This window comes from Pipra filicauda, unplaced genomic scaffold (genome assembly GCF_003945595.2).
Source record: "Pipra filicauda isolate LSUMZ 115617 unplaced genomic scaffold, ASM394559v2 scaffold72_size3293161_pilon, whole genome shotgun sequence".
NCBI classification, from domain to species: Eukaryota; Metazoa; Chordata; class Aves; order Passeriformes; family Pipridae; genus Pipra; species Pipra filicauda.
In genome coordinates, this window is record NW_024104898.1 from 356,802 (window position 1) to 383,618 (window position 26,817).

Consider the following 26,817-nt stretch of genomic DNA (forward strand, 5'->3'; position numbering starts at 1 on the left):
TTCAACTCTGAATTGCCATAATTTGTACTTGCTGGGAAGGACCAAGTGTTTTAAATCACCAATAATTTTGTAAAAGACAGTCTAAGCTTCAGGGAAGTTTTTATCTGCATTTTAAGTAAGACTTTCAGTAACTCTCAGTGCAAATAGATTTCCTTCGCATTTTTCCTGCTTTGCTGTCTTCGTCTCTTCCAAGACTACACTTTTTGTAAGGTAACTGTTGCTTTATAGATTCATTTTCAAAAAAGTATCATAGAGACCAGAACCCTGAGATTTTAACCTCTTTCTCTGCTAGGCTGTTAATTCCTTTGCGGTGAGCTTACTGGTCCTACAAGCACAGAGTTCACTCTCATACCCATGCTCGTCACCAGATACAAGAAAAAATTTCTTGATTATTATACTTCATAATCCTACATTGAGACTTGAATTTTCGTCAAGTTCCAGCCTTGAAAGTACCCAACAATCTTTGTTATAAACAAGAAATTAGTGTCTTATTCCCCTTACAAGCAAAGCACCATGTGTTTAACCACGCACACACACACGCACACGTGTTTTGCCTTCCTATACGCAAGACAGACACTCGTGTTTTTAAAATTAAATTTCATTTTTGTCTTCAAATTTAAAAAAAGTAATCTTGTTCCATCTCAGTAGTCTATCACATCTGGTTTCAACAGCCCTTCATATAGTCACACTCACCAAGGCTTTGAGCACACTACAAAGTAACGTGTCTCAGTAAGGGTAACACAACATCCACTAGATGAACAGAACAGCTGTGAGGCACTTCACAATAATTCACAGCAGCCCTGAACATTAGGATCTCTTTTACTGAAGGGGCAAATATTTCCCAGGACCCTGAGGTTATCCACCTGGGTAGCAACCAGAGAAAAACTGGACAATTTAATGTCCCATGCACCTCCAGCAGTGAAGCACCACTCTACAGTGTGACAGTATTTATGGCCAAGGAAGAACTGTATGATTCATTGGAGGTTTTTGTTTAGAGTAGAGAGGATAGAAAAAGGTCTCTTAAGTTGCACTGTATCACCAGTTTTGTTTTTCCAGATGTAATTTTCACCAAAACTCACATATTTCCTTTTAAAATAAAAATAATGCATAGACTGTTAGGTTAAAAATGTGCCAAACTATTTTTAAAACCTGTCTTAATTTTAAAAATCATCCTGTAACTCTTAACTTACAGGACTTACAGGAGTTGTTCAATCAGAACTTGTTTCTTCTTTTACAATTTCTGTGGTAACCTTTTTAAGACTCATAAAAGGGTTGAAACTGGCCATCTGATTTTTTTTTCTTTAACAAGAATTAGCTATGTTTGGAAGCCCCTTTACCCCTTGAACTAAAACATATTCTGTAAGTAGTAGGACAGATGCACAGAAGGGATATTTGGATGTGATACAACATTCAAGTCAAAAATAATATCACTTAACTCAAAATGTTACACAAAATGAATCCTAGAGAAAGGGTCAAAGAAGTGTCCTGAGTTACAGCAGCTGAGAATTTGACCTGAGGATTAAAATGAGCTATAGGCTACTTTACTGGTGCCAAGCACCTCTGGTTCCCTGAAGTCACTGGAAACTGTGGATGCTCAGAAGCAATATAAAGTAAACCACTGTCTATGATTATTTTTCTGCAGGATGATTTGTATCATGAAATACTATACATTTCCTCAATGTGGCACCTTTCCAGCAGCTTTGTCTCTCAGTCTGCTCCTGATTTTATGCCTTTATACAAATACATGTTTCTCAATAGGAGCCAACATTTAAAAACAATAAAGGAATTCCCCTGCTTGAAGAAAGAGAGAAAACTCACATGATTACACTTGGGAATGATGGGTTTCACATGACTCTGACAACATACCATGCTGCTGACCATCTTGAGATCCTGTGCTGTGGCAAACTGAAAGAAATCCTCTGACTGCTGCTGACCTGTGCTTTTTGTTTCACGCCACGAACCTCATCTTCTACAAGGCTGCAGTCAATTCAGGCACTTTATCAGCATCCATTTATTGCTGTCTCCCTAATGCCTCCTTAGTCTTATTACAATCTCTTCCCTCCCTTAAACTAATCTGACTAAATGTTATTTCTACGTACAGCTCCAAGCCCTGAACCACTTCATTTCCAACATGATTTTCCAAAAATCACTAACAGTCCTTCTCTAACACAATAACCAAAACAACATGTAATACTTGAATTCAGATGGGATCTGAGGCAACAGCATCAGCAGACTTTGTGTTCCAGATCTTCATATCACAGTAATTCCTTTCAGTGTGCACTTGGTTTTACCCTGTGCTGACTGCTTGGTTGGTTTTTTTAAATCTAATTACTTACTATTGTCCTAATGCCATATTTTTCTGGACTCTTTTTTCTAAACCTCACTCAAAACACATCACAAGTAAACAAGATAAAGGAGACAAATCTGTGATATCTATAGAACTAGTCAAAACAGAAGAGGTCAAATCATCTTGTCTTCTTCAGACTGACAAAAGATTTTTGGGGCCCAGTTGACGCTCTTTCTTCTGTTCACAAACCAGTATCATTCTTACTCTCATCACCATCGTTGTTTGCCAGAATACATACACCTACCCCTCAGACTGCTCCTGAATTCCTGCTCTCACCTCAGGGTTACCCCTCCTTCTCAGGTCTGCGAACACTTCAGAAATGTGATGGGGTAATTTATAGCAGGCAATTTACAGCAGTTTTTCCTATGTTCCATAATAGGCAAGCTGAAGGTATATTTTAACAGTAAGTAAATAATAAAGCAGAGTTAAAATATTGCTTATGTCTGTACCAATACATATTTAAAGAAACACTGAACTTAAGCAATGATTACTTAATTTATGATTGGTACATACCATAACCTGGGCCAAAAAATAAGGCCACCCAGGAGCAGAGGCTGGTGAGGCATGCAGTGGTCTTTCTTCCCAGCAGGAACACTTGACATAAACATGTTAGCGCTCCACACACAGCATTTATTGTCAATCAAGTTACAGAGCTATTTAATGGTCTTTAACTTCAAAGAATTAAATGGGATAGGGCCAATTCGTCTCTGAGATCACCTCTCTCTCTGTACCACATCTGCTGTGCTCAAAGGGGGTCCCTTAGGCTGACAAAGCTCAGGTTTGAACTTGTCACACTCTAGGATGGTAAGATGTTTCCAATCATAGGTTAGTCATTATGGAACTTGCTTCAGAGATCAGATAGAGTGAACCTTCTTGCCATGACTTGGTTTATATTTGAGAAATTAAATAACTTAAAATCTCTCAAATATTGGTAGAAATATTGTGTTCACATACATAAAAACACTCTGAAGGGCCTAAAGAGGAATCTAATAATCTCTTAGAACAATCTATGTTCCCGCAGATGTAACTGGAAGAACTGTGTCTCTTAACTGCACAGTTGTTGAAGACAAAGGTTACCTTGAATAACTCATCTTCCTCTGCTGCAGTCAACATACTGCCCTTGACAAGAATCACAAACCACGGCTTTCAGGAGCAGAGATAGAGATTGTGGGGCAAAAATCCAGAATGCTTTCAACTCAGAAAAATGTAGGTCTGGGGCAAAATTTCAGCACAGCTATAGAGTGACACACGCAACTCCTTATGCTTAAGATGGTCTAATGAAGTGGGTTGAATTACAAAGAGTGCAATTCAGTTTCTGATACAGACAAGTCCCTGACAGTTCCCTAAACAAAGATTTTTTTTAAAGCTGTTGATACAGACAACTGTAATGAGACAACCTAGAGTGGAGGAAAAAGGAAGGTTCTGTATTCAGAGGAAAAACTGAAACATTATGTTGTTACCGACAGTGCAGTAATGGATGCCAAAGACAAGAGAGCAGTCACAAGGGAATAAGTTATCACTCTCAATACCCACCTCATTAGTAACTGAGAGAATTGACAGTGCAGAATCACAGTACTTCAGTGCATTGTTTTTCTGGCCAAGATCTTTGTAGCACTGAGAAGAAAAAACATTTTGTTTCCAATCAGACCACTGTAGGAATACCAGAGTCTACAAATCATTATTTTTAAAAGAACTTGGTTACCTTTGCCAAATACACATAATTGCATTTGGAATATCCTGGATGCATTTCTTCTGCCTAGATAATAAAAAACAGGAAAGAAAATAGACTTAAAACTTGTGTGATGGGATTTATGTGGTCTGCTAACATTTTTAGTAATGCACTACACTTCCTCAAACATCAGACAGAATCATCCCTACTGTGTGTAATGCAATCTGTTTAGCAATTCAAAAAAAACATCAAGAAAACAAGAAAACCTCAAACTCAAACCCTAGACCAGGCACAATAGATGCTGACACTGAACACATAAAAATGTTCTGTACTCCTTGCTTTCCTCTCTCTCAAGTGCTCTGTAAAGATATCAGGTCATTCTGTACAAGATCTACTAGGCACATGCACTTTTTTGAATGACACTGCTCTCTCTAGATTATTAATAATTATTTCCTCGTCAAAGAAATTAGAAAGCAACCAACCATTCACACTGCATAACAAGTAACGAACTGGGTTAATCAACTTTACAATTATTTCTCTTCCACAGACCCATATCATCTAGTTCTGGGTACACATTTCTTTTCACACTACCACCTTCTGAAAAGTTCAGGTTGTTAAAAAAGTTCAAGAATGCCTTCCTTTTGAAACACACCAAGGACATAGAAGCTTGCAAGATGAGTAAAAACCTTACCAACTATCTACTAGCCAAGAAGCAGTTTTAATCAACAAACAGCTTCTGGAGAGAAAAATCACATCAGTGAAATTTATAGTAGCTGTAATCCTTGGACCAAAACAATGCTGCTTTCACCACAACCATGTAGAATCAAGCAATTGAAAAAGAAACCCAAACAGTTGTCTTTTAGAAAGTAATTTAATTTTTGTTGCAGAAGATGACTTAAAACCACAGTCACTCTGCAGCCTACCACAAAATGCCCTGAAGCTAAAGTAAATGTTTCAAATTATTCCTACCACTTTTGGAATGTGACCTTAAAGATAAAATCTCTTAAACTGGGAAGATGGTAATGTATTGTATCATCCAAAATTCAGGAAACCATTCCATCTTTAAATAGACTAAGAACAGAGAAAACAAGCACTGCTGAAAGTGACCAAAATATGCCTGTCCAATCCTTTGAGAAACTTTCTGAAAGTCATTGTAAAGATGGAAGTTTATGCTTTGAATTCAGTCAAGTGAAAAACTTGTACACTTTTCAGCTCCAGAAGTAGAACTGATTCCCACAGAAGACACTGAAAGATAGATTTATTTTATTCATGTGGTGTTTTCTCATAACTGTGTGTTCAAGTAGAATGCCCAGGAACATGGACCTGTATGACACAGCCTTCTTTTCTAATTCACTACAAAGGTAATTTCATCTCCACAAATAAGAAATGCTTCTACTGAAATTCAACAAAAAAAAAGCTTCAGATCAGAAAAAGAAAAGCATCACAATGTTTAAGTTTTCCTTGTCCATGTTAACCCTCCTACAGAAATGGGCAAATCATCAATTATCACTATGATTAATTTGTTTCAATGGCATATATAACTAATCTATATCCCTCTCACATTATATTCAGTAACTATTAATCATGTCAAGTAATTAAAGAATCCTCAAAACAAAAGAAAGAAAGAAAGGTGCTAGCCAGTCATCTCCAAACTAATTTTAAAACAGAAAAGAAAAAATATTTTATTAGAGAGCTCAGTGGTGTTTAGAAGAGCCCTGGATTTATAGCTGCTGAACACGGTCTGTTCGACAGACTTCTTGACAAGAGTCACATACAGCAGATGGTAAACAGCCACATAGGAAAACCATTGACTAGGACGTACCTTAAGGAAATTCTGCAGTGCTTCTTCTACTGTTGAAGTTGGTGGAGTCCCAAAGAGAGCAGTAGCTACCTTCTTTTCAATCCAAGACAACTGAGCTACCTGTAATAAAAAAATTAAATTAAAAAGTCAGATGTCTTCAGGGCTGCCTCTCAGTTTTACAGTAAATACTGTCTTGTATACTGTACTACTTACATGATGTATTTTGCAAAAGAACCTGTAAAGGAATGCTTTATACTGCCAACTTGCCAGCTAAAAGCAGTCTTTTGGATTTTGGATTCTGTTAACAGGAAAATGTGCACGTACGACAAAATACCAAGATCCTTTATACAAGATTATTCCCATATAAAAAGCTTAAACTACATTTTAGGTTTCATAAGACCTTGCCTGTTTTTAAAACTGAAGGCTAGAAATAGTGCTTGAAACTTGTTAAGGTTTTCAAGAGAAAGCTTAGCATGACAGTCTATGTACTTGACAACTTTTCAACATTATGAAAAGCTGTTGCTACAGTAAAAATGTAAGTGCTTTTGGTGCTGGTATAACGAGTTCATTTATTACACAGAAGCTGGTGACAGCCACTGATAAAAAAATAGGCTTCATTTTTTTCTCTTCAAATCTGACAAATAACGCTTGCCTAAGACCTCTTCTCATTTCAGCAAGATGGATGGCTGAGAAAGGACTTTAGGGAACTGTCATATTCCCACACAACGCACATGACTTCTTCCCTTACATATACACCTGACAGAAACTGCTCTGGTTACTGCCATAAGGTACTTGGCTACATCACCCCAACATGGCAAAACACATCTCACATCTATAACAAAGAGTGGAGTTGCTAGGAAATGCAATGTAAGAGCAGAGCCTGTTTAAATGGAGAAGTGAAGCCACTTTCCTTTGGACACTTCTACCACATCTGTAAAGAAAAATCAGGACTTTTTTCCTTTCCATAAGTATTTGAACCACTGCACTGATGGCTCCTGTCACAGAGTACAACTGAGTTGAAAAATGGGAAAAAAACAAGGTTCTGTATTTTCTAGCCTGATCTATGCAGAGGCAACACAGAGAAGAGATATACACAGAAAAAGAAAGAGAGCCTTTCATCAGAGACCTGGAGATGAAATACGAGTCACATATGGACATCTCTTTTCAGAAAGAGCTGCAACTCAAATAACAGAGTTCAGCCTTGAAGTCAAGTTGGTCCTACTGCTGTAAAAATTAAAATGGTTTTGGGTAGTTTTAGATTATTCCTGCCTCATTCCCTGGCTTCCCAATATCCGCAGGGCTGTTGCTGCTCCCCCTACCTTCTCCACCTAAATCCAGCAATTATCCAGTAGATGTCAGTTAATAATTGTAAAATATAAGAATCCACCCACACAGAATTATCCACAGCTATCACTCAGAATGCTTCTCTTTTGAATAGACACCAAGCTCTATGTATTTCTTGTTGCAAACTGCCCTATAAATACCATTGCAAGAAATACAGGTCAGCATGCAACAGGAGAATTCATAGGACCATGTTTTCTAATCTGGTCCCAATGTCTCTAGCTGCACAAGAGCAACACTGCTTGGAGAAACAATATTAAGAAAATAAAGCTTTTGCTTTCATTCTCTCTCACATGTCCCAACTTCATGCTTCTTCTAAGGAAATAAAGTAATTTTTACAAAAGCTCTCCAGCAATCCTAGAGTTCTTACTCACTGAAGCAACAAGGTATTTACCTCTGCAGTGCTTTCACACTGAGTTACAAACTTCAGCATACTGCCTTAAAACTTCAAATTGTAGCTATGCATATAATTTCTTTCCACATTTCATTTCCCTCGCTGTTATATAGTTTCTAGGACATATTCTGCAAGAGTCATTAAAAGCATTTTTGCAAAGGCGCTGTTTTCTTCATGCTAATCTCCTGATGCAGTGTTCTTTCTTCTTTTGGAAGAGAAAGAGGCTTTCTATATTTCTAGGTCCATCACATCAACATAGAGGTAGCTTACAGAGTGAGGAAGAGAGGAGAAAAAAAACAAAGGGAATGGATATGCTTACACTGTTCTCTGCAAGACCACACAACACCCCGGAGATACACAGATACAATTACCATACTCATGTCTGCTGTTATGCAACAGTGAGGAAACAAAATTGCAGTTTTTCCATGTGGAGTTATAATTAGCTATTGAAAACACAAGTTCTTCCTGGCAGTTGTTTTATTTTCTTGTGAGATTTAATCAGAACTCATTTACTGAGGTTTTAGTCTTTATTTTGTCTGGCATGGGTGCTGCTTTGCCCTATTCAAACTTTTAAAAAGCCCAAACATACATGCGTTTGGCCATTTTTATTTTACAAATCTCACCAAGATAAAACAATGTTAAAAGTGAAATGCATGTAAGCACATTTCACAGAAAACCACTTGCACGGAAAAGAGGTTGTAGGGAGGTGGAGGTCACTCTCTTCTCCCAGGTAACAAGTGATGGGACCAGAGCAAAGGGCCTCAAGTTGCACCAGGGCAGGTTTAGATTGAATATTAGGAAAAATCCCTTCACTGAAAGAATAGTCAGGGATTGGAACAGGCTGCTCAGGGAAGTGGTATAATGGCTATCCCTGGATGTGTCCAAAGATGTGTGGATGTGGCTTTTGGGGCACAGTTTAATGGTGAATATGGCAGTGTTTGGTTCTTAGAGGTCTTTTCCAACCTTCATGGTTCTATGATTCCGTGACAACAGTGAGTTTTCTTTCTTTCTGTGCACTCTCTCCACCATTACACTTTGTGACTATTTCAGAGATAGTCTGAGAGTTCTCTAATGTTTTGAGCGGTGAGACTGATATGCCAGTGGCTTGATGTATTCATTGCAGCTAACTCTAGCCATCCATAAATGAAGTGGCTAGTTTATGCAAATTGTTCAGCTTCCTTGCATGGTCAATACAGAGAGAGGCAATTCCATTAGGCAATTCCTATTCTCCTACATTAGCTTGGGATGAACGCTCCTCTTTTTCTCTTCTTTTTTTCCTTCAACTGCAAAAGGAGCGCAGACAATTATATTTTCTGGGTTACTGAAGACAGGTGAGGTGAATCCCATCAGAACAGCTTAACTGTACCCTGCCTGAATCTGTCTGCACCCTGCTATACTGAGGTGGGAAAAATGGAAAAGAACCTGTTTTATGCAATACACAGAACTGTGGCCCAGAGCAATAATGATGAACAGGAAATTATACCCTTCCCCTCAGTGCACATAAGCACAGTCTTTAATTTGAAATAACTTTATTAGAGTAAATCTTACGCCACCTTCAGTGAAATGGAAACAATTCCTACTACACCAACTAACTTTATTAAGCATTCTCTGTGTGTGAGCAAGCACAGGGAACAGAAACCCTGGTCAGCATGCTCTAGTGTAGCACAAATTTGACTTCTACAGTAAAGGTTACTCCAATAGTGCAAAGTATATCTGGAGGTCCATACAAAATCAAGTATAAAGAGAGTGTAACTGTCATCAACTACAGTGGAACCGTGATTTCACTTTAATGCGTGTTCCAAAAGCAGTAAAGGACAGCAGAAAGTAATAAGAAAAACAGCTACTGCAGCAAGTAATAGCTACAACAACAAAAAAATTAAAGAATGAAGATTGCCTTTGCCCTACAGATGATTTCCAAATGTTGAGTGAGTTTTGGTTTTTTGGTCTCCTAAACCCTGATGTCAGTCCTGCCAGCAGCCTGAAAATTCACAGGAACACTGTGTTTCCACAGAATATCAGGTTTTAATGTATTGGGTCACTCATTGCTACCCAGCTACCATACAAAGAGTTAGTCCCACTCAATCAAGAGTGAGAAAAAAGGGCTGAGGGACCATCAGCCAACTCCTGAACTTCCTTAGGACTGGAGAGGAGTGGGTCATAATCATAGCCTGGCCTCTGCCAAGGAGAGGAGGCCACTCTTCAGTATCCCAAAGCAAACAGATGCTTGTCTCAACCAACCTCTCCTATAGATCTGTCAAAGAACAAGCTGTCATCCACTTATTCTACCTAAATCTCCATCAGTACTAGAGATGGAAGAAAGGTACCCACAGAGTTAAACTGCAGCTGAACATGAAGGTCATATTTAGCTCTCTCCTATCAGGCCTCTTGTTCCTCTGAAGACCAATGCAGAAACACGGTTCTCCTCTAAATATTAGGAAAATGGATTTCCTAACATCCCTTTCTCTTCCTTAGCCTAAGATCATCAAAAATTATATATATTTATGATTTGAGAAGTACATATATACAATGAAACACTGGCTGGGGTTTTGTCTTCTATTTGTTTTTTATGAGACGCAAACCCTGTCCAGTAACAGTTCTTTTCAAATTCAGGATGTTTGTACTGAGGAAACTAATCCACTTGGATTAAAAAGTCATCCAGGATTGACTTTCAGCCCTATAGGATATCCTCCTCCAATGCTTCCTTGCTAATAGCTCACTGAAGACATATTACACAATTATCTTCCATAAAGGAAAATCACTACATTGATCCAGCTTCAGTAAAATATTAATGACACCTAATTAAATATCCCAGAGAGTTTCTTTTTCTTTTTCATTACAATATATTAATTTAAAATTGTATTAAATAATTTCGCAATGTTTTGACTTCTGGAAGAGATTAAGTAACAGGACACCAGTTTTAAAATACTGGCTTCCAAAACAAATATTCTCTTTCTTGCCAGCTGAAAAACCAGGACAGTCTGCACAGGCATTTAGGTATTTATCCAACTTGAACTGGGCTTTTCACTTTCCAGTAAGGGAAGCAGACTTACAGAGCACACAAAGGAACTGGATCTATTGCTCCCTGATGTAACCCAAACAGATACTGGGATACACCAGAGACAAATCCAACACATGGCATGTAACCTGCAAAAAGAAAATCCCAAGAGATCTCATTTTTTAACACCCTACTAGCATTTACCAGAGACTCTGATCCAGTTTCACAAATATATGCTAACTGTTTTGTGCCTGTCCTGTAATGGCAAATAGACATAAGTCTTACCTAGATAGTACTCTGTTTTATAAGCTATTTGAAACATTAAAACAGTAAAAACATACCCCACCAAAATTATAAAGATTTATCAGATAATTGTGCCCAAAACTCTATGGAAATAAAACTAATATGCACCATGTACCACAGATCCATTTACTTCTGTATACACAGCAGGTCTCACAGGCAAAATTTTACCCATCATGACATCTATGACATGACATGTGAAAATCTTGCCTATCTGGTTGTGATACCAGATGTAATTTTCTAACACTGCTGAGATGATTCTATGATCTTTCTCTTTTGTATAGCTCTACTGACTTTATAATGGTAAGAGAAATAAGAAACAGCAAAAATTGATTTTTAGACAAGGTGGTGCACAACTGTCACTGGCTCTGCATCACAGACAAACCCCAGGTGCTGTGAGGGCAGTGAAAATATAGCTCATCTTTCCTGCTGGAAGGTGCTACAACACTGCTACAACAGCTTCACTTCTGGCCTAGCAAGAATAACTGACGAGTAAGAAACTTTGCAGTGCTGAATCACTGCTCTTTGCAAAGTACTGTGTTACACTGAGGAAGGTGAGAAATGGCAGTCAGAGCTAAATTCTGGCAAAATTCCACAAATCAAATAGTTTTTACCTGTACAGTGTGTAGTCTCTGGATACAGATTTCAGCCTTCAAAAAAATCTCCATTTCCCTCCACTATACATTTTACCTAAAAGTCTTTTCAACTGATTTTCATTTGTGAAAATGAGCTGTAACCCGGAGTTACACCTGAAGCATCCCCTTTTACAATCCCTTATGTAATTCCTAATTTTTTGAGTTTGTCATCCCCCAAAAAAGTGCTAGATGATAGTAATAAGATCCCCTAACATTAAATAAGGAGTGAATGGGAAATGTCTGACTGTATTAGGAAGACCTAAATACATTTCACAGAAGTGTTACCAAAGCCTATAAAGTATCAAACACTAGTTATCTTTTTTAACTACACTGCTTCAGTAAAACAGTATGTGATGAAAATTAGACAAAAATAGCCTTGGAAGCAATACTTGAGAAAGAACAAATATTGGGCCAATCCTAACCTGACCCTAAAGTCAGGTAGGCTAAATGTAAAAACTAACCTTCTTGCCTCAGTCATCCCTTTTTCTTCTTTAATTCTCTCACATCGGACAACACAACCTTCCCAGCCTCAAGCACAGTGAGACTGAACATTAAAAACAGAGGGTCTAAGAGGAACATTTATCACTCCAGCTACAGGTACCTGTATAGAGGAGCAATGAATCGATTTTTCAAGCGCTCTATCATAATCTATACCCTGACAAAGTATTTGGAACCAATGCCACGGCCAACAGTCTTTTTTTGGGATAATTACCACAGCATGAAACACCACAGTCTGCAGAATAGGACCAAGGAATTTGGCACATTTTCCACAAGCTCCTATGACTACCTATAACATACACATGGCCAAAACCTCTATTAGTGGATCAGCTCAGAAACCTACTCATATAGTCTGGTAAAACTAATGAGAATATCACTAACCTCACTGGGCCATGATTAAGATTCAGCTTCTATAGTAGTGCCTCAAAACTAATGTTTTCAAATGACCTCATTCTGCCACTGCAAGTGTGCAAAGACAGTAAGATTTTAAGAGCTGACAGCCCCAGAAACTAAAACAAAATGTTATTCAGTCCTATACTTGCATTTATTTGTAGTACAAAAATCTGTTCTGTGTGTTTCAGGTTGCTATTTTGTAATGGCAGTCACAGAAAACAAGAATTTTAAAAAAGAAGAAAAAGCGAAATCTGAAATCGGTCCTTAAGTATTTCAGTGGCTACATCTGTTTAGGTAGATTATTTCACTTAATGAAATGCAGGTCAGGTCATTACCTAAAGCAAATGCTAATATGTAGTTTTAATGTTTAGTAAGGAAGCCCTGCATAGATGTTGCAAGTGTGGAACATGAATTTGTAATGATACAGTACAACAAACCACACCTATTACTCAGCCAGGAAGTAGTGATTATCATGACAATGGAACAGGAGTAACAAAAAGTCCAGTGAGAACAAAGTGAAGTATACTGAGATTATATGTCTCCAAAAAGCAGCAGCTCGCATGAGAAATAACCCATGAAAAACATCTGGGAGCGTTTGACATAAATGGAAGCTGCAGTTCAGATGTTGGACACAGCATAGTACAAAAGCACTAAACAATCACTGGTAAGACAGATGCTCCTGAGAGGCAAGACAGCAAGCATACTACAGTACCATCTTCACCAACTTATTTTTGCATAGATAATGCTGATATTCAAGAATACAGTGTGACAAAAAGAAAAATGCCAAGTTCTTTGAAAAAGTTGGTGTCATTCTTTACTCAAATCAAAGGAGAAGAAATATAGTTGCTGAAAGCTCTTTTAAAGTTAAATATATAATCTGAAAAAAACTGCTGAAAGATTACTTTGCATTAAGTCCTGTTGCAGATAAAGACAAAGTCTGCAATGTATCACAACTCCTTTACAGTTTGCAGGTACTTTGTATTGACTAGCATTGGAAGTATCCACAAAAAAAAGGTAGGACTGGCATTCAGTGTGCTTAGTAGTTATTATTCTGAAAAGTCTTACAGTCATCTTTTACAGCATGGACTACGGAAGAACAATTTCTTCTGACCAAGGATTCCTCACAGCACCAGAAATGAAGCAGTAAGGATAGCCAACTGATCCCTCAAAGATGTGGGCTAAGAATAAGACAACTCTCATACTAAAGCACAAGCATAATTTTTCTAAAAAACTGATTAACAGCTAAACTTGTAAACCAATTATTTTATTTTTCTTATATGAATACTTATCATCATGTAATCCATTATAATATATTTTTATTTATATATTATAAAGATTATAACTAAAGTAATCTTTAAAATCACCTGTTGTACTGGCATGACACAAATTACATCTCTTGCAAAACTCTTTGGTGAATTATGGATTTTTATGCCTGAATCTTTCTTGTGACATTCTCTTGGAATTTACCAAGCCAGTATGGTAGCCTTGCTGCCACAGACCTAATCCTACAGCATGTAAGTGCCTTTCACTTAAGTTATGGATGGGGAATACAGTAACTTAAAGGTTATGTTAGCAGCCCAAGGTTACCCCGAAGGTTTGTAGCGGAACAAAGAACTGAAATCAAGAGATTGCCCTTCCTCCCTTCCAAACATCAGTTACTTTTCATTCATGCATTCAGGTAAAAAACTTGAATGCAACAACAAGGGACATACAAGCACAGCTTACCTATCTATATTACAGGATAAGTGCTGATAGCAGCACACTTCTGGTAGTTGATTCGGGAAATGTAAATGTCTGCTTCATTTAGCTCAAAACACCTACTTAAATAAACACTTACTTTGTCTTAAGTCCCAATATTTAATCACAAATGCATCATCATTTTTCAGTATACTCAGTTCATATATTAGATAAATAAAACACCACTTACTGAATAACACCATCTTCCATTGAGGTAATATAAAAAGGGATCTTGAGGCTTAAGTTCAATCGCCTTGTCTAGATGCTCCTATTGGAAAGAAAATTAGTACCCCTTTAGATGTTTGTTTGACAATTGTGTTTACTTTCTAAGTAGTTTGCTGCAAGTCAGAAACAAATTCAGTAATTCTCTTCTGCTGCAATTCTTTTCTAACAACCTAAAAATATATTAACTAGCAAACCCCTTCCTCATGGAGGGAAACCACAAATGAAATTATTTAGTAAAGTTGCACACAATGCAACAAGGCATGCCATATTTAGAACATGACTAAGCAACTCTAAAGTTCAATCAAATAACTCAAGAACTTTTGTCTTAAGAAAAACAACAACTTCAATTAATTTCATTTACAGTTAGTATTAGAAAAATCACAGATCAAATAAGTGAGGAACCAATTATTCTCTTTGATAGATCTTGTATGTTAGCACACATCACTGAAGCATAGTCTCTTCCACCTTAGAACGTGACTGCTCCAATGAAATGGTACTTGACACAACCAACTGTTACTATAATGTGAAATTCAAAAAATAAAATGGTTCTGTTCATAGTGAAACCATAAAACCTAGGAAATATCTAATGAGATCCTTCTTCCAAAATCATTTTTATTACAGGTCATGAGTCTCTTTATTCCCCTCTTTAATTTACTAAAGAAAGCTCTTATCGCTCAACCTAAGTTTGAAGAAAAAATAAGTAGGTCATTTCACCCCTACCATTTGCCTCTCAAAATAAATTTCACTTGAACCTTTCTTTTTTATCCCCCAGATATCTTTCTAATTCAGCCAGTCACAAAAATATTTGAGTTATACAGATCTAAGAGACTGTTACGCTATCATTTTGTCCACAAACTATTCAGATAGGAGCTACGTTTTCATACTACTATTTTCCCAAATCCTTAACATTTCCACACAATTCAACAGATTTCAGTATTTACTAGTGAGGAGGAAAACCTCCCTGAAAAGGCTACTGCTCATACCAGGAACTCTTAAAACTCAGCTGCAGCACTTATGTTATTTGTCATTATCCCTTCGTTCCCAGCTTGTCCCTGTGCTTGGAGCTCAGCTCACTTGGCACAGCTCAGATGTAATTTTTGCTCTCTCACAGGAAAGCTCTGCCACACTCCAAGTCCTAACACGGACGTGATGTGACAGGAACCCAGACCAGGCATTCCCCAGGAACTGGAACATTGCTGCCTCTCACTGACACCCAGAAAGGGGGGACACCAGCTTGGAAGGTAAGGGATGGATGGAAAGTGTCTAAGCAATGCTGAGGACAAGGACAGGGAGAGTAGCACATGTAACACAAGTAACTAAACCTAAAAAATACAATTACCTTTGAAAGGACAGCGTTAAAAAATATATTATTTAAGGGTGACATGAAGGATGATTGCAGAACTGTGTTAGTTGATCACTTACTATTTCATATGTTTTGATTTTCGAAACAGAATTGTTATTCCCTTTTCCTCCCCCCTTTGATTACAAAATAAACCAGAAATCTTAATGCTGTTCCCAGAATCCTACCTCAGTTCTTATATTGTGTAAGTATATAATCTATTTGCATATATAAAAATAACTTTTTTGCTTTAACTTCAGCACCAAAATAGACCTGTGAGGCTGAATTACTGTGTTGGAAAAGTCTGTCTTTGACACTATATAAGGAAATAACTTGAAGGAATAGCTTTAAAAAAAAAAAAAACAACCCCAAATCCTACAAAAACATACCTTAAAGAGATAACCATTCCTGATTTTGTTTTGTACACTTTCAAACTGAGACATATAGCCACACATAATTGCAAACCTGAGAGGGGAAAAGAAAAACACACACACATACTTTTTGTGATTTAAATAAACCTTTGAATTAAATTACAAAATATTTCAATACCTAGTTCACAGATTAACACCTGGGGTTGTTTTCCATCTCGATACTGGATGGAAGTTTGGCATAAGCTATACATATTCAGGAGCAGACGAAAACACAGATCAAAAACAAAATAATAACGGAAACAAGAAGTTTAAATGACACTATCTGGGCCGTCAGTGAAGTGAAAAACCAGAGATTTCTCCTCTCATATTTCTACCATATAGTTCAGAGTATGACACTTCCAGACTGGCTCTACCACTGTCAGCAGTTTGACACATTGTGCTCTGCATTGTACTGCACTGGGAACATGAACACCGTCAGCTGCAGAACCTCACCTGGGAAGGCAAATACTGGGGGTGTGCTCAGTAGGAAGCTGCACACACAAAATGTTCACAGCTGTCTTCTACCCTTTTCAAGCACCTTGGTGCATTCCTGCACTTCTGGCATTCTTCTAATATCTTCAAAATTACCTAAAAACATACACACACGTTCTGCTCTAAGAGGATCACTACTGCTATCACTAGATCATTATTATTTCTATTATTATTACTATGATTATCGTAAATTTGGGAGACTGATAAAAGAAATGTGAGATAATTTCTATATAATATTTGTATTGTTAAGCAGGTATAACTGAAAATATTTTCAGAGGTTCCCATCTATAAAGATTCAGATCTCCTAAGCAACACTACTGTTTTATTGACACTCCATCTAAATTTCTATTGCTTTCTTCCTATTACTTTAACAATTACAGAACCTCTATGCATAAGGAATCTCTTGCACAGACATCAATTGTCCTTTCCTTGGACCTATTTTCATTGGTATTAAGACAACTTTGTATTTCTGTATAAAACTAACAGAACCATCAAAGAAATAGTTAAACAGTCAAAACCCATGTACATTATTTTTCTATTTTTTCAGAATTTTGCTTTTTTACTAAATATTTTACAATGCAATACCAAATCAAAGGAAAAAATAATCTTAGAAGAGGGAAAGCCAAAGACCAGAGGAAAATATGAGTTATGCAAGAAGCTTATTGAGTTAATTATGGTAACAGAACCCCAATCTGGATGGCACACACAGGTTTTAAGCATTACTAAACATCAGCTTTCTTGAATTTCTTTATATAATGTAATTATTCAAGCTCCAGTGAATCCTCATTAAAACATCAATTAAAGACATTATTTTATTGCTTACAGTTATACCTAATGGTTTTAAGTTAGAAACACTCATGCTAAAGGTCACTGCATTTTTTGGTCAGCAAGTGTTCCCAGGTAAGGAACGGAGTCAGCATAACAACAGCAGCTGAATTTGTAAGAGCTTCAGACAGACTGTCAAACACTGTTGAGCAGGATGTATGTTGTGACCAACGTGCACTGGACAAAATCCAGCTAATGGCAGCTCTACTGCTGATAGAGCCGCAGCAGAAGCACATTTTGTATGGGAATGAGCTGCAATTGAGGGAAAAAGCAAGGGGTGGGGGTCAGGAAAGTTCAGGTATTTAGAAAGAGGGGGAAGGTACTGAAAACTTCATTAGGTTTAAGTAACTCAGGCAACATTGCCCCTATTCCCTTCACTCATTAAGTGCTAATCAGATAAACTCAGCATACCATAGCTAAACGGATTGCTGCTACAAAAGAAAACAATGAAAAGCGAACAAGCTAATCCAGCATCTTGCAGTATTTCCCTGTCTGTGCGTGACAAGAAAGAGGGCCTTAGTTTAAACTAGTTCAAAGAAAAATTTCTACTTACAGCTAAAATCTCTGGGGAGGGATATCCCAACAAAATTTTCAATGTATTAAAAGTAAGCTAACCTACTAACTTTAAATATGCATTACTTTTTCAAGGAAAAATTAAAAATGTCTTTCACATATTTGTCTTTTTCTTTTTTTAAATTTTATACTTTTGAACTAGGCTAGCCAGCCAATTGATATAAAAGAATGATTTAATTTTTGGCATTTAATTTTCAAAAAAACCCAACACCCTAAAGCAAAGAAAACAAAAAAGTGTCTTTTGTTTCCAGAAGATAATCTTTAGGCACTTTAAATATTTTTCAAAGAGTTTAAAACACAAAGCAAACTTTATTTTCAGTGATGCAAAGACTAACGTTAATCATAGATTGGTTTGGGTTGGAAGGCACCCTAAAGATCATCTAATTCCAACTCACTGTCTAGGGCAGGGATACCTTCCACTAGATCAGGTTGCTGAAAAGCCCCATCCGACCTGGCCTTGAACAACTCCAGGGATGTGGCAGCCACAGCTTCTCTGGGCAACCTGCTCCAGTGCCTCACCACTCTCACAGCGAAGAAAATGATCAGAAAAAACGAGGCAGGAGGTAGAAACGCTTCCATTTGGTTCCTTATTCTTTGCCGCACGCCGGCCTCAACCCTGCCACTCCCTGGTCACCTGCCCCATCTCGTGGTGGCAGGGGGGAATACTAAAAAGTTTATCACAAAATAACGTGCAAATACCCTATGAAATGGGTAAAACGCACATGCATTTTGGTAGAGCAAGTGATACTGGCTCTCCTCACTACCACTGCCTGTCTTACAGACTTTGAATATCAGGGTTAAAATACTGTTTACTGTTTCTCTTCACAGAGAAAATGAAAAAATCATACCAGTGAAGAGCTGCAAGGAATGATGTAACTGCTGAGCTAATGCTACTCCTGGGTAACATAAAAAAAGAGCCCCAGACACGTTCATCTAGATAAACACAATGATCATTACCCCATTAAGGCAGATACAGTACTTGGGTTGGCATAAAAAACATCTTATTCACAGATGGAAGAAAAGTTACTGAACATGGTTTAGAGGTATACAGGTCAACCATCCACAATTAACACTCCTTTAATAAGCACAAACACAACCAAAGAAACTCAGTAATAAGTCAGTATAATGTCCTTTTGTTAAAAACGTTGTAATTGAAACTCAGACTTTCAAGAAACTGTAGCTGACAGAGAAGGATAACAAATGCCTACATGGCCCTCATGCAGAGGGGTCCAGATCAAAGTGACTTAACATTTTCCCTTCTGGTGTTCCAGAAATTCTGTATGTATTCAGGCAAGGTAAAACTGTAAGGGGCATACCTTATCTGTTGCAAAAGGGAGAACAGCATGTTTTATCAACTCGATTTGAATCTTAATATCAAAAATGCTACCAACACACAAGACTCTGGCAACTACAGCTTATTCCATATGAGACGGATTTACAGAAAAGATTTTGAAGTCTCAAATCCGCAATAAGCCACACTAGGGCACATGAATACAGAAAGTTTTACCTTTTCCCTGATAAATCTCGCAGGGCCAAAATCAGAAATAACATTTCTGCATTTTCCCAGGCTTGTTCCTCACTCTTCTATATACCCTTTCATATATCCCAAATCTAAAAAACCCTCTTATGTCATGTAGACTTTGGAAATGTGTGGGTACAGGGCTTACATTTCGAAATCTAGATCTCCATTTTAACATCCTAGTATCAACAGGAAAGTTTTTCTCAGTTGTAAATGGTAAGACTTTGCCAATTGAAGGAGAGTTTGTGATATTTACCAATATCAAAGAATACAACTCGTCTGTTCCATAGCTGTTTTCCACTCCCTCCTCTTCATTCGAGAAACATTTAACATGTAAGGTAGTATAAGCAAAGGCTAATGTGTGGGTAGCACATGAGAGACCCAGTGAAAAGAAAGCTCATTTTCATCCCAGTTCTAAATGTGTTCTTAAGTTCCCTCACCTCCGCACGGCTCAGTCCTGTGCATGCCATCACTTCTTAGCCATCCACTCACTCACTCACTCACTCACTCACCAGTTTCACACACTTACAAATTCTGACAGTCTCTGCAAAGTAGCCGGACTTCTTTTTAACATGATTTCAATGAGATATCAATTTCTATGTAGGGAGATTTTGCAACTCAAGTTACTGATTATGACTCTGCTGAATAACCCTTTCTGAGATCACAGTTTTACATACTTTAAATTGTACCACTTTCCTGCCAAGATACTTAATCTATAAAATTGCATCTGGGTTTAGATGGAGAGGTAGAGATGGAAAGATACCACCATCCTCCTTGGGGTGTGAGTGTGGAAGAAGTGGCTGAGAATGTGTAAGACTGACAACACACAAAGTAAGATGTGCCAAGGTGTGAAGCTAAGTGTTCAGGTGGGTTTTTTTCATGGGGATTCCTTCCCTTTCCCTTTCCCTCTCCCTTTCCCTCCCCCTTCTTGGAATACAACTGAGTCTATATTGTAGACATTGGCAGAAATATAGTTTTCATATTAAAAATTTACCAGAGCACTGAAGCAGAGGTACAGGGAAACATCAGATGTAGCTCACAGTTGCTTACGTGATACTTGCAAAAACATGAGAAACAATCCCCTATTTTGGTTAAAAAACCCTGAAGGTAAGGATGTTCAAGAATTCTGGCTTAATAATTTACTGTATGTATACCATGCCAGTGTTAATGTGTATTCACAGAAGTTCACCAGTAGAACATGTGGATGGCATATTCTGCATCTCTTAGGCTGTGCAACCCAAAACTATGTTAAATTTCTGTGTTCCAGAAATGTAACTTCTTGTTTTATAACAGACAGTTGTTATAGATAGAAATACAATCTTGAAGAAATTAACAGGATAGTCTTCACAAATGTGGAAACAGAGTGAAATAATAGCTTTCACAGATAGTAACACAACAATTTTCCTTGACAGACATGTAAAAGGAATCACTAGGTTGCCAGTTTTATTTCCTCTGTGACCATCCTGGCAAAAAGCTTGTAGTAAACTGATCTTTTCACATGTCAAACCTACCTCCTCTGCACTTGCATGAGGACGCTGCAGTGTTTCACTGATCCACTTACTACAGAATAAGTTACAGCTTTTCAGAAATGGCTTCTGGATTTGAAATTTTAAATTATTTTTACAAAAATAATTAAGTATTTAAAAGATTATTGACTACAATTAAGCTATAAAATTTCTTTGGTCTTCCCATGAATCAAATACAGGGCAAATAACTACTAACTGGAAACCTTGCATTTCTGCACAAACTATCAATTTCTGAATAATCAGGCTGCATGACAGAAACAGATGCTTGTGGCTTGGAAGTTATCTATTTTTTCCAAGTCTAACTAAGGAATAATTAGGGGAAGCAGGTTTAAAGCATTTAGTTAGAAAGAGGTATGGATTTAATTTTAAAAGTTGTTGGTAGTATGACAATATCCTACAACATAATCCATAATTTTAAAGAGTTTTCTTTCACTGGAGAATTATTTTTATGCCATTGCACTTTCCAAACCTGACAAATTATCTGTTAAAATTCTGTTACTGACATGACATTCTCACCTTTTCGTAGGAAGTTTGTAAACTTCTCTGTCCCTAAGCTCTGGAATCCACTTCCATGGATAACCCAGGGCTTGTGAAAATCGTTGTGCTTCTTAGTAACATTCATACACATGATAGAGAAAAGTTCTGGGGGCAGCTGTGCTTCAGGAGGACTCTTCACTTGCTAACTCACTTCCATCTAAATGAGACACATGCTGTATGACTCCTATCACCAGCAGGTAGGTTCCACAGAGCAACCTAAACCTGACTGCAGCACAAAGTTTGTTCATGGCAAACAAACCAAAGCTCAATGCAAAGAATGATCTTTCTAAGTAAATGTCATGAAAACTGCCCACATCTAGTAACCTCTCTAGTAACCTTCTCTTTGCAAAGCCTGTAATCAGTTTTCCTCAGCAAAAAAAGGATGTTTGAGGGAATCCAGGCAGCAGCAAAGAAACCTTCCAGATCTCTTCCAAACTCTTGAAGAAAAAACAGCAACAATCTCCCCCCAATATAAAAGCTCACTTGTTTTGCAAAACTATTTTAAAGTGATTGTTTAGTTTTAAATAAAACCCCTATTAACATGCACCTACATATTGTGTTTTCTGTAACTGTAAAGTTGTAAAACAGCACAATTATAATGCCAATTAGAACACTGAATTGTTCACACAGCACTTCCAATTAAAATCTCAATGATAAAGAAGCTCCATGATCCAAGATGAGCTGTGAGGATTCACAGCTGTCATTTTGGAATCATTGACCCACGAACCAAATTTGTTTGAGGCTTGGAAAACACAAGAAGATCTGCAACTGGCTGATGTCAAATTCTGCATGCAAATTCTTTGAAAAATTTACACGGGCTGAACAAGGACACAAATCACTCTAGAATATTTACTCTGCCTCTCTTCAGCATGTTCGTCCAAATAATAAAAAGTTACAGCTATGTTTTTCCTTTCCAGTGTTGCCATTGACTTCAGGTTTTTTTGAGTGGTGACCTCTAAAAAACTGAAGGCAACTATGAGATTATATCTGGATTCAGTTGTAAAAATTATTTGCAGCTGCAAAATTTCATTACCAAAACTAACTGACTACTTAAAGATATTTTGCTTTCTTTTTTCTGCATATGCTTTATCAAATTTAATTTGAGGATGAATACTGGTTACTTGTCAGTATTCTGATCAGTAAGTCAAACAGTTTAAGTGTTGATATATTTTATGATACAATTTCACCAAAAAATATAGGTGATATACCAAGAAGATATATGGCATCATTTTGTTCTTAACTGAAGTAAATATGAAAAGTAAGGCAAGACAGCTGAACTCTAGGCCTGCATTAGCAAGAGTTTGTTCATGGAACCATTTCACTAAATTCTCCTAGTGTACTCAAAAGGTGTGTTCTGTTTCCCAGAAACTTTATAGCCGTTTCACAAAACAGAAGAAAAATCTGTTCTGGAAAAGGGATGTTTTTGCCAATGTAACTCCATCTATACTAGGAAAATTGTGTCTGTCAAGGTGTGACAAAAACTTATTTATGCAGTAAATAGAGCTTTCAAGCAGCAGGGATAAGCTTCCAAAACAAACTTCCAAATAGGTCCATTATCAATGAAGAAATGACAAAACATGAAACCAACAAGGCTGAATTCAATTTCTTCTTTGCTTATAATCCCCCTACTCCAGAAAGGTTAAGTGTAAGTAGAGAGCAAGGAACAGGACCACAAAAAGAACAGGCTATCATTTAATCCTCACTCATTTAGTAAGCCATAATATATTAAACATCTTAAGAGAACATTGGAAATAATGCATGAATGGACAACACAGAGAGCAGCTACACCAAACACGAGCTAAAACCTCAGTTGTGCTGATTGGAAATATCAAAATCCCACAGAAATTATAAAGTACAGATCAGTAAGAAATCAACAAAAACTTTCTTCAGTCAAGGTCAGAAAACCAGCTTCCTTATCAATAGCTGATACAGACTGACACAGCCTTGCATGTAAAATGAGAGAACTGTCCATCAAACAGATGGGCTCTTCTTATGTAGGCTAAGATTATTTACCTTATACAGCTTCAGAAAACGTTATTGGCAGTGAGATGAAAAGGAAGGATTTTGGTCTGAGATGTCATTACTTTCACACTGAGCTTGCTTTCATGCTGAGCTTCTCATCTCTGTGTATCCAATCTCCTATTACATCCAGCAGAGAGACCCTGTTCAATCCTGATCAAACAGGATCCCTGCCTGGACACAGGTGCCTACTGCCACTGGAGATGCCCTAGGGTTTCCCACCAATTCCAGATGTTGGCCTGGAAGTGTACAGACCCACAAAGGTCCTGTGTGATATCTGCCATGCCATGCAAATATCCTGGCACATCAAATGGCACATGTTGCCTTTCAAGTCTCCATCCCCTGTAAGTGAAAGACAAGTACCTCACTCACATGTAGACACATACAATACAGTACATTCAGGTGTCAATCTGGAGCTGGGTACTGCCCTCTGTCTCTGAACTTAAGTGACCATCTGCTAGTGATCCTAGCATTTTTTGTATAAATATTTGTTCTATTTTTTCTTTTCAGTCGTCTTCTCTCTTATTATCCTTATTAACTATGGATTTCATATTACTTTCACGTGTTCTTTATTCATGACTTAATTGTATTGCACTGTTTTCTGTTTACACACAGTCTTATCTATTTATGACTTTAGGCAAAATTCTGTTTCCATACAACTTTGAGAGCAGTTTCTACAGGGAAGATTCCCTGAAGTCTTATTTCCTGTTTACATGGATTAATGTGAAATAATGTTTAAATAAACTGGATAAATTTGCATTAGGCCAGACTCGAGCAATCCAGATCTGACATACAGCTGACTTCCAAAGTCTCCTGGGTAATGCAGCAAGCCCCAACAGAAAGGGAAAAGGTAAATATAGTTGCCATCTACAGAAACAAAGGAAAGGAAAGGAGAGGGGTTACAGGGAAACCAGCATAACCTGAAAACATTCCAAGATAAATTATTCTGTAAGTGCATAAGCATACAAAACAGTTAACACAAGGTTTTTTTGAACAAATGGTATATATAAAAAAAATTCTTTTCTGATAAGACAAACAAGTCTGCAATATTAGAGGAATGTAACAAATACCTTGAAATTTATGTGGCCTTTGTCCTATCTGATGTTCCTCAGAAATTCACCCATGGAAATACTGTTTAGACTAAATCACCTGTTGAGATGGTTGCACAACCAGATTCATATGAACCTGAGCATCATTATAGGTGTCCCACAAAGTTCAGTGCTGGGTCCATTATCTTCCAGAAATTTCACTAATGAAGTCAATGATTTTAAAAAACTCACACAACAACAAAACACTTTTGAAATAAAATTGTAATCTGGGAGGGGATGCATTTACAAACCTAAATGGCCTCAATATGCCTGAGAAATGGACTGAAATAAACGTGAAATACGTGTAAAGAACTCTACAAGGAATAAGAAAGAAAAAAAACAAGTTTCCAAAAAAAAGTTACAAAACAAGTCCAGCTGGTTAAGTAGTAGCACAGCAGAAAAGGATCTACTGAGACCACAGACTGAAAAACAGTTGTCATGTCAAAGATATACCAATGTCCCTCTGGATCATGGAAGCTCATTCTGCCCAGTATTCAGAGCCTCAGTTAGATAAGCATAACCAATACTGGCATCACACTTTAGAAGTCATGCATACAGTCAGAAAGATTTCAAAAAATAAAGTCAAGCGGATAATATATTCAGGAAAAAAAAATATAGGAAACTATTAAAATCTGTAGTGTTCATCTATACCATTAGAGAGCCACCAGTTAAACAATAACTGATAAAACCTTCACATTTACCCAGATACAAAAAGGATGAAAACTAAACCATGCAGAAATCCATTGCCTGTTACGAGAAGCAGTAGATTACAAAACATAATATTTTCCTCTTAAGTCTCTCAATTTGGCTTTCTGAGCTAACCTCTGGAACACATCTCCTCACACTTGTAGTTCTTCCCCTGGTAGATGTACCTGTCAGTACAGGATCTCACATCTGAAGTTCAGCAGACCACCTACATGTCCTTAAACAACATGTAAGGTTTTATCAGCATAGTTTCTGCGAGTGAAGTTGTATTTATAACAGGATATTCTGTCAGTCTTGTGGGCTGAGGAGGAAGGGAGGGGCAGGACTCATACTTGCATGTGATTTTGTGGTGGTTTATACACATAGCTTTAGCTGAGATGGGCACCCCAGCATCACCCTGAAGAAGTGACCATGACTGTGGTCAGGCAAAGAGCACAAATGGCTGTAAATTGCTTTCAGAAACAGATAAACCAAGCCAGAGAGTCACCTAATTAAACGAAAAGATCTATGTCTAATCAAGTATCTAAACCTGAGCTAGCTGACGCGCTCCCTTCATTGGCAATGGAGATGTTGTCAACTGAACCTCAGGAGGAATTCATCTCACCCTCATGCAAGACAAAATGGGCAAAACTGACTCAGATGAACCGCACTCCAGAACTGGCTGCTTTCTTTTTGATTGTGAAAGGAACCTAAGATAAAACTCTTCGGTTTAGATATGTAAAAATTTAGTGAAATCCCACCCTACATATGTAATGACAAAAGTAGTGAAGAACGCAGAAACAAAAATGGAAAGGAAAAGCTAACAATATTAGAAAAGAAATCAGGAGCTCAGTAATATTTACTAATAAAATAGTAAGGTGAAGAACTGTCAGCTAGAACTCAGCAGAATTATCCTTTACCTGATAATGTTGATTTGATAAAAAATATTTACATTTGCAGAGTTTGTTAATTCTGGCAAGGCCTATGAAATTAAAATAAGTGTCAAGCTTGAAGGAAAATTATATGATAAAACAAAAATTGAGAAGTTAATTGAAATTTCCATAGTCCTCTATATCTATTTTTAATTATAAGAATTTAGATTATTACAAGAAAATGAAAGGACAAAATACATGGTCATGCTGAAGTATTGTTATTGAGTTGTTTCACATTCTATAGTACATACTTCACAGAATACTTCAATGTAATTTTTAGCTGCAACTGGGGATAATTGAGTCCCATAAAGTTAGGAAAAAATATTAATGAGTAACTTATGAAACTGATATCAAACTGTAGTATGATAAATGTAACTTGCTGTGGGCACTATTTAGAGCCAAAGAAGGCTGGGGGGTTTGTAGGATTTGATACATACAAGTTTTTAAAACTGCACACTTTCTCAAACTTACCACTGGTGACTCTCAGCACTCCCATCATCCAGCTGAACAGCTTTTTCAGCTTTAATCTTTCCTGTAA

At 37.3% G+C, this 26,817-nt stretch overlaps 1 protein-coding gene across 3 annotated transcripts in view; it reads right to left on the reverse strand.

Annotated features, from left to right (window-relative positions):
• Positions 1 to 26,817, reverse strand: part of RMDN2 (regulator of microtubule dynamics 2) — a 48,717-nt gene that overhangs the window by 10,563 nt on the left and 11,337 nt on the right. For all 3 annotated transcript variants that reach the window (XM_039389471.1, XM_039389473.1, XM_027735064.2), the window contains exons 5-10: positions 26,751 to 26,811; positions 16,064 to 16,139; positions 14,301 to 14,378; positions 5,839 to 5,937; positions 4,050 to 4,103; positions 3,881 to 3,961 (exon numbers count right to left, since the gene is read on the reverse strand). In XM_039389471.1, coding sequence (XP_039245405.1) covers positions 3,881 to 3,961; positions 4,050 to 4,103; positions 5,839 to 5,937; positions 14,301 to 14,378; positions 16,064 to 16,139; positions 26,751 to 26,811 — 449 coding nt within the window. The remainder of the gene's footprint in view (positions 1 to 3,880; positions 3,962 to 4,049; positions 4,104 to 5,838; positions 5,938 to 14,300; positions 14,379 to 16,063; positions 16,140 to 26,750; positions 26,812 to 26,817) is intronic.